The sequence below is a fragment of the Nannobrachium achirus genome (genome assembly GCF_963921795.1).
Source record: "Nannobrachium achirus genome assembly, chromosome: 20".
Lineage (NCBI taxonomy): Eukaryota > Metazoa > Chordata > Actinopteri > Myctophiformes > Myctophidae > Nannobrachium > Nannobrachium achirus.
This window is the reverse complement of record NC_137827.1, coordinates 15,383,931-15,394,756: the sequence shown is the minus strand read 5'-3', so window position 1 is coordinate 15,394,756 and position 10,826 is coordinate 15,383,931. Positions and strand designations below refer to the sequence as shown.

The 10,826-nt window shown below is 39.7% G+C and overlaps 2 protein-coding genes across 4 annotated transcripts; one reads left to right on the top strand and one right to left on the bottom strand.

The window, feature by feature from the left end:
* Positions 1–620: 620 nt before the first annotated feature.
* Positions 621–5,062, bottom strand: rsrp1 (arginine/serine-rich protein 1). Of its 3 annotated transcripts, XM_080751379.1 has the most exons (6): positions 5,016–5,062; positions 4,867–4,922; positions 3,248–3,797; positions 2,868–3,046; positions 1,330–1,407; positions 621–1,232 (listed from the first exon to the last, which is right to left on the bottom strand). In XM_080751379.1, exons 3-6 carry the CDS (start codon positions 3,786–3,788, stop codon positions 1,098–1,100), a joined length of 933 nt encoding a protein of 310 aa, XP_080607505.1. In that variant the 5' UTR covers positions 3,789–3,797; positions 4,867–4,922; positions 5,016–5,062; the 3' UTR covers positions 621–1,097. The 3 variants fall into 3 exon arrangements, with proteins under 3 accessions (XP_080607505.1, XP_080607507.1, XP_080607506.1); XM_080751381.1 differs by lacking the exon at positions 621–1,232 and adding an exon at positions 2,215–2,294 and having other exon boundaries at positions 1,377–1,882; positions 4,867–5,059; XM_080751380.1 differs by lacking the exon at positions 621–1,232 and having other exon boundaries at positions 1,377–2,294; positions 4,867–5,059.
* A 753-nt stretch (positions 5,063–5,815) lies between these two features.
* Positions 5,816–10,471, top strand: mgst3b (microsomal glutathione S-transferase 3b). The gene is made up of 4 exons (XM_080750476.1): positions 5,816–6,045; positions 6,378–6,500; positions 8,547–8,619; positions 9,213–10,471. Exons 1-4 carry the CDS (start codon positions 5,920–5,922, stop codon positions 9,311–9,313), a joined length of 423 nt encoding a protein of 140 aa, XP_080606602.1. The 5' UTR covers positions 5,816–5,919; the 3' UTR covers positions 9,314–10,471.
* Positions 10,472–10,826: the final 355 nt, after the last annotated feature.

Below are 10,826 nucleotides of genomic sequence, written 5' to 3'. Positions count from 1 at the left end.
GAATCAGTGTGAAAATCATTTTTTCAAAATATGTACATTTTCATAATATGTAAATATGCAATATGCTTAGGAAAACAGATTTGAAATGTGGTCCGAGTTAACTGCATTGCAGTACAACACAATATCCACTAGACCAGGGTTGGGTGACGGGGCACCCTGGGGTGCCGTGATGCCAGTCCATCAATATCACTTCACTATGCTTAGTAAAACAGACCTGATTTGCACTGTACTTGATGAGTTCTTTTTCCATCTACGACACCTCTCACGTTGTGACTCTTTGTGAGCTTGTAGATCGGCTATTTTTGGTGAACCTTCCCCCCAGAATAAGCATGCTGGGGTTCAAGTGGTTAAACGTCAAGTAAAACATTATTTTCACTCAGTTCTGATGGAAATGGATATTTCTCCAATAGGATGTAAAATCCTAAAAATTAACAGTGTAATTCAGGGCCGTGGATGAAAAAGTTATTTACAGGAGTGCCCCGAGTCAAAAAAGTTTGAAAACCCTTCCCTGCACTAGACATTACAGTGTAATAAATACAATGTTGGAATTTATGACATTGCATTATGTTAATTCAGCACGTTACAAATTGGACAGAAACATGCTTCATATAAATAACTTTTATTGAAATCTCAGGCACAAGACGACACAAAGAGGGGAAATAAAAAACATCCCACCTGAGCAAAACCTTCAAGTCTTCTCACTTAAGTCTTTTTTACATCTGAAAGAAAACACCTACCATGAAATCTTATTCAGATAATCCTCCTGAATCTGGTATATACTGTATATATACAAGCTATATTACAATATTTATTGTCCATGTAATCTTGGCAGTGGTTCAGGAGGTAGGAGGCTGCCTGGGCGTTCGTTATCCGGCTCCTCCTGGCTTTGAGTTGAAGTGTCGTTTCGACCCCTTCACAGAAACCCTAACTTAACTGAACCCCTAACTGCTCCAGATGTGCAGGTTTGGTCCCGATGAGCAGCAGCCTGCCGGCGGTGTGTCATTGAGTGTGTGCGAATCTGTGAACGTAACGCACATTGTAAAGCGCTTTGGATAAAGGCGCTATTGAACTGCAGAACATTTTATCATCTAGCCATACTATCTTGACAGGGAGATTTTGCCTGTCGATCTGACTTGAACCCAGTGGCCGTAAGGCTTCCTGCTTCCGACGATGTCCATTCTGGACGTTACCTTTGGACAATTTGGAGCTACGGTCGGCTTAGCCACCGAGTTCTGAGGAAACAAGAGAGGGAGAAAACGTATGAGAATCGAGCATTTATTAGAAATGTGGTCGTCAGCCAACATTCTGAAGAACAGCAATGGTACTCACATGAATGCTGAAAGAGATGATCCTCCGTTTTGGGGACATTCTAGGGCTGGCATCGTCCTCGTCAGACTCGTCACTGCTCTGTTTCAAAAAGACAAACCAGGACAGTTAGAGGGCAGCAGAAAACTAAAGACTGGAGCTTTAGCAGTTTGTGAAGCATAGACTAATGTAAACATATGTTTTCTCATGCCAATAAAGCTCCTTTGAATTGACTAATGAGAAAGGTAGGTCTATGTCAACCCATTGTTCTCTACAAGTGTTAGCTTCCACAAACTGCAGCTCTCATGCATACAATCCCCCACCCATTATATGAAGGCTGCCAAAGTCTAAGCTCACACATAACATGAGAGCAGGGGTACAACTTTGGAACAACCAGAAGTATGAAAATAAAAATGATCTCTTCTCTGAGTGTTGACGCAGGTTTTCAGCAGCACACGCCTTGTGTACCAACTTATCTTTGGCATACGGACGGAGAGAGGGACTTCTTCATCTGTTTTAGCTCTCAGTCACTATAATGCAGTCCACACGCCTGCGATCCTTCAGCGAGTGGATGATTCTGCTAAATAACAACGACCCATTTCAACGGCAAGTACACAAACATTTTCCTATTTGTCAAAGTATGCTCAATTATGCCTATGTATGTCAAGTGACCATGTGAGGTGTGTTACCAATATGATACAGAATATAAGAATTGCTAACAAAAATGTGGCCTACTTCTAATTATATGACAAATTAGCATTGAAACAAGAAATGTGGTGTGAAATTAAAACTGAGTGAGAATGTTGATAAACGTTTGTGTGTGTGTGTGTGTGTGTGTTTGAAAAGCAATCTTCTACCTCATGAAAACTAAAAGGCATTGTGAACATTGACATGATTCATCAAATTGACCTTTCACGCAAACAATGGCTTCACCCAAGTCACATGACTGCACTCTTATTCTCCTCTAATCCCAGGTGCCGATGAGCGATCTAAGAAGACAAGATATAGATACAAAAAAAGAGCATGTGTTCCCTCAGGGGTTCCAAGGGTTCACACAGTACAAGCAAATAAAATGCACACAGAACGTAAGACCTTATCAAGAGGCTGATAGCAACAAGACAGTTACAGACAGCAGGAGTATGTGATCCTAGATTGTGTTGTGCTTCAGTTTCTAGAAAGTCCGACTTCGGATATATTGAAAATGTATGTTAATGTACCTTTCATTAAGTGCTAACAAGTGTTATGGTTGTGTAAACAAATCAATTACAAGGTTTCTTTTAATACTAAAAAATGAATAAAAAGTTAGAAAAACACCTTGTTGGTAACGCTTATACTAAAATATATAGACCCATTTTTAATGGAAATATTTCCCTCATAAAATTATGTATGGAAAAACTATGTTCTTTCTGAAATAACTTCAAAATAATCTGATGGTTAGTAAGTAAACTAAAATGTACTTACTTCCAGTGAGTCCTTAAAAAAATAAGGGCATTTTATGATTAGAAGACAACATGGTGTAGCTGTGTGGTGTGTTAATGTTCCATGACTCTAATGACACCCACCTGTGACTGAGTCCTTTCATGGACAGGCTCTGGTCTCACCCGTTCCTCAGGTTCTGGTGTGGACGAGCGGGAGTCCTGATCCTCCAGGATGGGTTTGACGCTCTCGGGGAGCTCCACCTTCTCCACCCCTAGGATATTTACAGCGTTGGCTGCCGCAGTTCTGAGGAGTTCTCGCTTTGCTGAAGAAAGATAAAAACATAAAAAAATATAAGTGGAAATCACAGTCACCACATTCCTCCTACTGGGCTTTTAATTCTCTCAATCCTGATTCGATTACAATTTAGGCATTTAGCAGACGCTCTTAATCCACATGATAATAACTGATAAGCCAAGTCAACCGACTACAGACAGTGTGAATAAATAATCCCATCAGTTCTTACCATCTATACTCAAGCTGACGGAGCGGCCTGAAGACCTGGATCTGGAGCGGACGTTTCTGGAAGGAGATGGGGAAGTCTTGGCACTGGAGCGTCCCGCAGCCCTCCTGTGGTGTCTCTTCTGGCTGCCGGACTTGCGCGTGGACTGGTCCTTTGAGGGGCTGTACGAGCGAGAGCGGGCCCTGTAGTGACGTGGCGGAGAGCGGCGGTGCCCTCCATGTCGTCGGCTGGACCTGTAGTGGTCGTCGCAGCGGCACCGGTCGGCCGGCCTGTGGCAGCGCGGGTGAGAGCGGGACCTGGGACGATCGGCGCGAGATTTGCTGCTGCTCGAGGAAGACGACGAGGACGAGCCGGACCTGTGGTATCTCCTGTAGGCGGCGGCCTTGCGGGAGCGGTGTCTCCCTCCGGAGCCCGAGGAGCGGCCGCTGCTTCTGGAGCGAGAGCGGCAGGCCAGGCTGGAGTCCTGGAAGCTGGACCGAGAGTCCTGGTCAAAGATCACCTTGATGCCATCGGCCAGACGAGCATGGGCCATGTCAGTCGTCATCTTGGTCAACTATGGGGGAGGGGGAAAGAAAATCACATTACAATTCAACTTTACCATTACATCATAAAGCTGAGTTAAATGCAATTCAAATGTATTTGAGCTGTATTTGCATGAGAAAAGACATGTTTACATTGTCAAAGCAGATGCCGAAATATAATAATAAAATAAAAATAAAAACTGTTGAAAATGGGGACCGTATATGCAGTTGGAAGGGGTACAGCATAGTGTAAAAAGTTGCACATACAGGGTATAATGTTTTTTTTAACAAATAGCTGCAATCTTTTGCAGTCGCTCAAATAGCAGCAAAAAAAAAAAAAGGTAATCTCCATAATATCAAAGTATTTATGTTTTTAAAAAAAATTATTTTGTCGTATTCTTCTATAGAAATATCGATTTATTTAGGGGGGAAATAAACCGTTATATTTGATTTGGTCGTATTCCTCTGTAGTATCAGTGGTGGAAAAATGCTCACATTTATTACAAAAGTAAAAGGTAAAAGTATCAATACTTCAATAAAGCAATACCTACTCTTTTACAAGTAAAACCTAGAATTCAAAATGTACTTGAGTAAAAGTATGAACGTATGACTGTTGACAGTAAGGTAGGCCTACACAATGTTTGAAGATATACAAGCTCACAACGCGTCGCATAATCGGCTATTTTCAAATGTCCGTGGTATAAAATAGGGCTTAAGTGGTTAATGTATGTTTTATAATATTATTATTTATATCTGCACTGCAGTAAGTAACTCGTAAGTAATGGTTTCAAATACATGTAGTAGAGGCCCCCATTCGGAATGTTGTAATTACGCAACATTGCGTAACTACAGCAACGGACTGGTTCAGACTGGAATTTTCCAGAGCGAGGTCGGCTGGCTGAACGAGGAAGTAGGCCTCAGTTCAAAATGTTCGATGAATAGAATTCATAGAACACAGCATTATTTCCCAGAAAACAGCACTTAAAATGATAAATACAAATGAACCAGATACAGATTATCCTTTAACGCCTGCATTAACCACCGCCTGATTCATATAACTGTAGTCTATTACACAAACGTAATAACGTGGTGGTTACTTACCAGTGTAAAAACCAACGTTGATTCAGATGGATATTTAAAGCGATATTCGAATTCTTCTGAAAAGAGGAACGTATATCAGAACAATTGTAATCGAAAGAAGGTTAAACCGAACGGGTAGGTTTAAAGCAAAGGTTTAAAGCGAAAAGTACTTCAAAGTGCGAGCGTCGATTCTCCGTTGTTCTCCGGTCTGTGGTCGTCGTGTGAATGAAAATGAAGTCACCTCAAGGCGGACGTTGCTTCTTCGTCACTGTGGAAAATTCCACTGGTTTAAAAAACAACCAGGCTGTTCACGAGGCTCACTCTGGCGTAACATTTGCGCATGCCACTTGCTGGCACTTGGCATTGCCTGACTGCTAGCGTAACCTCGCATCACCAGGCTTTCCGCTGAGCAGAGTTGTGTTACTGTATTCGTTGTTGTAGTCGTAGTAGTACTTAGAAATGTAGTTTTTATATGACAGTTGTCAGGAAAATACATGCGATTTACATTATACATTTACATTATATACCCTGATTCAAATATTTGGAGGTTAAATTAATAGCACGTTTTTTTTCTGGTATATATATCAGGAAAATACATGCAATTTACAGATAACATTTATTATACAATACCACATGGTGTTATATTTGGAGGTTAAATTAATGGCACATATTTTTCTGGGGTAGATCAGTTTATTTAATTTAATGATAAAAATACTGTTTTAGAACTGTGCAGAGTAATTTGGATATTAAGTTCGTATAAACTGTTCTCATTTTGTCGGTGTAATGTTACAAGATTAGAGTTCTGCTTTTTATATTTATATTTGACTATATTTTTATATTTTAGACTGGATTGTTCCATAAGATCATTGAGTTGGGTGGTATTGCCCTTTAAGAACTTGGTCGAAGACATAGACCTTTATCGCGAGATCGTATGTATAACCCCTGCCCTGTTTATTATTCAATAGTTTTGTTCAGAGTGAATTGAGAGAGATTCTAGGGCTCTGGTTTTGTTGCACTGCTGCTCTAAAATTGACATTTCTTCTGTTTGCACTGCTGCTTCCACATCGAATTGTGATGGATGTTCTAACAGTTTTGCCCGCCAGCTTCGGATATGTAATCTTGACGTATCTGTACAGTTGGATCATGTTATGCTACCTTGGAATTAAGGTCGGGGCTGCCAGAAAGAAGTACGATGTCAAGGTATACTATGCCATCAGTTTAATATTAAAGTAAAGTTAGATAATTGTGCTGTTTAATTGCAGTCATAAATGTGCTTTATTTATGGCTTCTGGCTGCCGTGAATTAAGTTCAAAGGACCCCAATGCAAACAAATATGCCATAGGCTTTCTTAGGTTTTAATTTGAAATCCTTCTTTTTTACTTTCTTTCTTTTTTTGCTTACTAGGATCTCCTTTTAGTTGACATTGTACCAGTGATTTGTACTGTCATGAAACTGTACTTTTTCCTAAGCAAACTTCTAATAAATGATTCAATCAATCAATCAATCAATCAATGTGTCTGTTATCTTTGCAGTATCCTACTATGTACAGTGACAAGGACCAGGTGTTCAACTGCATCCAGAGAGCACACCAGAACACCTTGGAGGTCTACCCACAGTGGCTGGTCTTTCAAACCATTGCAGCTCTTGCCTATCCGGTATGTTAGTATATGTAGGCTACTATGGTGATGTAGGCTAAACTGAAGTGATGTTCTTTCTAGTGTTCATTTAAAGAGTGTACAAATCGATATCTGAGAGTTACACTTAAAAAAACATGGTTAAATAATTAAAGACTCATTCAGGATTTTGCTGTGTGTACATCTTCATTTCTATGCAGTCATTTAAAATAGTAAAGTTTGTTCCACATTTGATACTGTGGAGGAGGTAAGCCATGATCTTTGGCATACATACTTAACAGATAACAACAGGTGAAGGGTCAAGCTTAGAAAGGAGTGTCACAATGACATGGCAGCTTTTCAACCAATTTAAGAATTTAGCAGATGCTGGTATCCAATGTGGTCTACCAGGCTACGTATCCAGAGCCACTTACGTATAAGACCACAGTAAATGGTAACCTCGCTACCAGTTTTATCTTCATCTCGTGAGGAGATAAAGCCATGAGAAGAGCTATTCGTCAAAGTGTCAGAAGTACAGGAAGTACAGGGCTGCTATGTTGTCCAGCCAGTGTTGGCAGATTTCAAGAGGAAAAACAAGGAACCAGGTCTATGAAAACAAGAAAAAGCCAAAAGAAAAGAAAAAAGCCATTGCTAGTTGCTTAACCACTCCTATGTAAGTCAAACAAACTACACCTCAGAAAATCGGCACTGCCCACAACGCAAAACAGAATGGGCAATTCTAAGAGATACGTTGTATAGTTTAATTTATATACATTTATTTGTGAATTAATTTTCCCCATTGACTTTAATTAAAATATATATATATTTTTTTTTTCCAAATATGGAGATGACTGACATCATACATGTCTGGCATCATAGACCACATGGGACTGACACAGTATGTCCATATGTGACCAACCAAGTACAGTGCTTTCGGGCACAAGGGGGAATTGGTCTTTTTTGACATGTCATTCATTGAAATCTGCAAATATTTGAAGAAGATATGCTTATTTGAATGTTGTTAAACCTCGAACCAAGTTTCTGACTGAGTAAAAGGCTCTCAAAGTGTGTCACACTACTGGCAGTCAGGTATAAGGGCTGTGAACAATGGATTGTTAATGCCACCCTTCACCCGCCCACCCCTAACCTATTGGTGGTGAGCTGAAACCTGAGAACAATAGCCACACTAGCCAATGGAAACTGTAGATGTAAATGTTGGCTTTGACATGTTAATGTGTGTCTCCACCCTCCAGAAGGGTGTATGGAAACACAAAAACGCAGCTCTTTTTACGAACTAATTATAGCTATTTAATGATTCTAAAAACGATATCTAGTTCAATGAAAGTTTCTCAAACATACACATCTAACTATTAATCTAGCGAATGTCTGTCCGCTGTCCATCTGTCTGCATGCTGACATCACTGATACTACACAGTGAACAGCTGCATGCTGAACCAATGCCCAAATTTGGAGATCAGCATGCTGACATCCTCCATGGTAACAGCCGCTTGTTGAAAAAATGCCCAAATTTGGAGATGAGCATGCTGACATCACTGATAATAAGCAGTGTCGCCACCATGGCTGTCTGTCTGTATGCTGACATCAAACTCTGACGTCATAGTACTGACATCATAGACTGATACAACAGGTATTGCACAACTGGACGTCAATGGTGACTGTTCTGCCCAATGGGCACTGGTCTGGGTTCTCCAACATTACTTCTGAGACACCTACATTCAATCCCTCATATACTGTGAGTGTGCATACCCCCCAGGCACAAGACCAGTATAGATAATGTGGAAAAAAAGGATAAACACGAAAAATCCAAAACCAAAACTATTTTGGTAATTGCTGGACCTTTTCTCCAGCCTCAGTCACATATGGGCATTCCAAGACATGGAATGCCCTCTATAAGAGGGTCAGTGTGTCTGTCAAGAGCTAATCGTGAAAACCACTGGACTAATCAGTGCTACATTTCTTTTACACACTGCTAGTAGGCCACAGAAGTACCACCACAAATTTTTTTCACGTAATGTTTTATGCTTTTTTTTTTATATATATTTAACTCTTGTGTTTTGATCATCTCAGTTAACAGCAGCTGTACTGGGGGCCATCTGGGTGACCAGTAGGTTCTCGTATGCCTGGGGCTACTATACAGGAGGTACAGTAACGTCATTTTACTCAAACATCAGGAGTTGTATTAGTGATGTAAGGCTTTATCACCTTTTTCATGGAATATACGAAATATGACTTTATTAATCTCCCATGGGAAAATTCAGGGTGTTACAGCAGCAAACAGTGAAAAAGTTAAACGGGCACATCAATAAACAATGATTTGTAAATACAGCAATAAACCATACAAGAGATATGTCAATAAACAATGCTCACTCGTACACACACACACACACACACACACACACACACACACACACTTTCGGCTCCTCCGCGCTGCCCAAGTGAACACAACAGAGCGATCCCTACCTCCGGTTCAGCCAATCACAAGCGGGTCTTAACTGGGACCAGAACGTTGTTTTGATACACACCAACAAACAGGTGTTTATGATGGTAGCAGTTCATTTATATCCAGACGTTGTTATTCCTTTCATGAAATAGAACTGACATTCTTTTTTTACAAAACAAATTATTGAACAAGAGTAAGTCATTTTTGTGAATGACTACAGTATGGCTGTATATCAAACAGCTTGATATTGGGTTTTGTTGGAACTTATTCTTATTTCGTTTTTTCCTTCCCAGATCCATCCAAGAGGATGAACGGTGCCTACGGGTACATTGGATACTTAGGAGTCATCGGTATCTCCATCCGTGTGGCCCTGCAGTTGCTTGAAGTCTTTTAACCACTTGAAACCTGAGGCCGATTTTACATAATTGACTCTGTTGGGTAGAAACCTCATATTATGTCCAAAACTGTTACTTTTCAGCATTGAAATTCAATAGCAGCAAAAGTATAGCAGATCGAAAAACGCTTGTGGATGTGCTACTTTTGATGATTTTGTGTGATGATAAAGTAGGGTGTTAATTTACGGAACACCCGTAAACACTAAAAGTTAGAATAGGATAGGTTTCTGCCCGACGGTAACGGTTGGTATTCATCCCCAGAATAGGCAAGCTATGGTTCATGACATGTGGTTAAATTGATTGTAATCTGGTTTTGCTACAAAATTGAGATTCAAGATTCAAAGATTTTATTTTTTGACATGCTCTTATATGTGTATGATGGGTATTTTTCCTGGCTAATTACCTGTATGTGCAGTGAAATGTTGAGGCAATATATTGTTTTGCTAGGGCAATAGATCCTATAATTCATTACAATAAACATTGAGGAATGCATTGATTTGTTCTGGCAGATATGTCCTGTTCCCCCAGACACGTAACAATTCAAATGAGCTTTATTGGCATGAGAAAACATACGTCTACATTGCCAAAGCAGGTGTCAAAATATGATAAAAACAGTTGAAATGGGCAATGTATATAGTTGGAGGGGTTAAAGCATTGTGTAAACAGAACTATGTCACATTGTGTTTACATGTTATATATACAGGGTATATAAAGCTTTTTGAAACAAGCTAGAGCATTGAACCACTGGAGCTGTACAAATCTGTAAATGCTTTTTATATCACAAATGTGAAGCAGAATGTATTTAGTCAGTTGCTATACTTGCTTAATGTGTTTGATGACCACTAACTTGTGTCTTTCTGTTTTGCAATGATTGTTGTAAACCATTCCACTAAATATTAAACAACCACCAATTGATACATTTCAATAATCAAGGCATTAGGGTATATTTACCCATGTATCCAATTGAATGTAGCCTATGTTCATGTTTTATAATCTTTCTTTGTAACAGAGCTATAGCCTACAGAGTGATTGTAAGCATTCCAGCATCAAGTAGGCTACCATGTGACTCGCACATGAGCTCTGGGCTGGAAAATATGTTAAGCCTATACCAAATGGCTGGATCATGTACAAAATACAATAAAATGTTGATCAATATCTTCCATGTGACTCATTTTCATGTACAACCTGGTTATAAACGGTTATAAACTTGGAGGTTGACTTTGGTTATACATGTTATAAATATCAAAACATGCAATGTAAAACAAAATAAGGAGTGGATGATTTTAGAGTCATATTTGTCACTATAAGTTCTAAAAATGTCAACAAGTAAAGCTGGTACGACTCGAGAATATCCACCTATACTGACTATGCATACAACGTTCGACCACAAAATATGTTACACGGGAATTGATGACTCGTAGATTTATTTGACGCCAGATGACGTTCAGTCCTGACCGTCACACATAGCTTAGCCTTAGCTGCATTAAATGTCACGTCAGGCTTCACATATAT

Bases quoted from the DNA above. Each gene is read 5' to 3' on its own strand.
- rsrp1 (XM_080751379.1), bottom strand. From the start codon at position 3,788: ATGACGACTGACATGGCCCATGCTCGTCTGGCCGATGGCATCAAGGTG. The intron at 3,047-3,247 runs GTAAGAACTGAT...ATCTTTCTTCAG, and splicing joins CGTCAGCTTGAGTATAGATG to CAAAGCGAGAACTCCTCAGA. The intron at 1,233-1,329 runs GTGAGTACCATT...TTGTTTCCTCAG, and splicing joins TCATCTCTTTCAGCATTCAT to AACTCGGTGGCTAAGCCGAC.
- mgst3b (XM_080750476.1), top strand. From the start codon at position 5,920: ATGGATGTTCTAACAGTTTTGCCCGCCAGCTTCGGATATGTAATCTTG. The intron at 6,046-6,377 runs GTATACTATGCC...TTATCTTTGCAG, and splicing joins GAAAGAAGTACGATGTCAAG to TATCCTACTATGTACAGTGA. The intron at 6,501-8,546 runs GTATGTTAGTAT...TGATCATCTCAG, and splicing joins TTGCAGCTCTTGCCTATCCG to TTAACAGCAGCTGTACTGGG.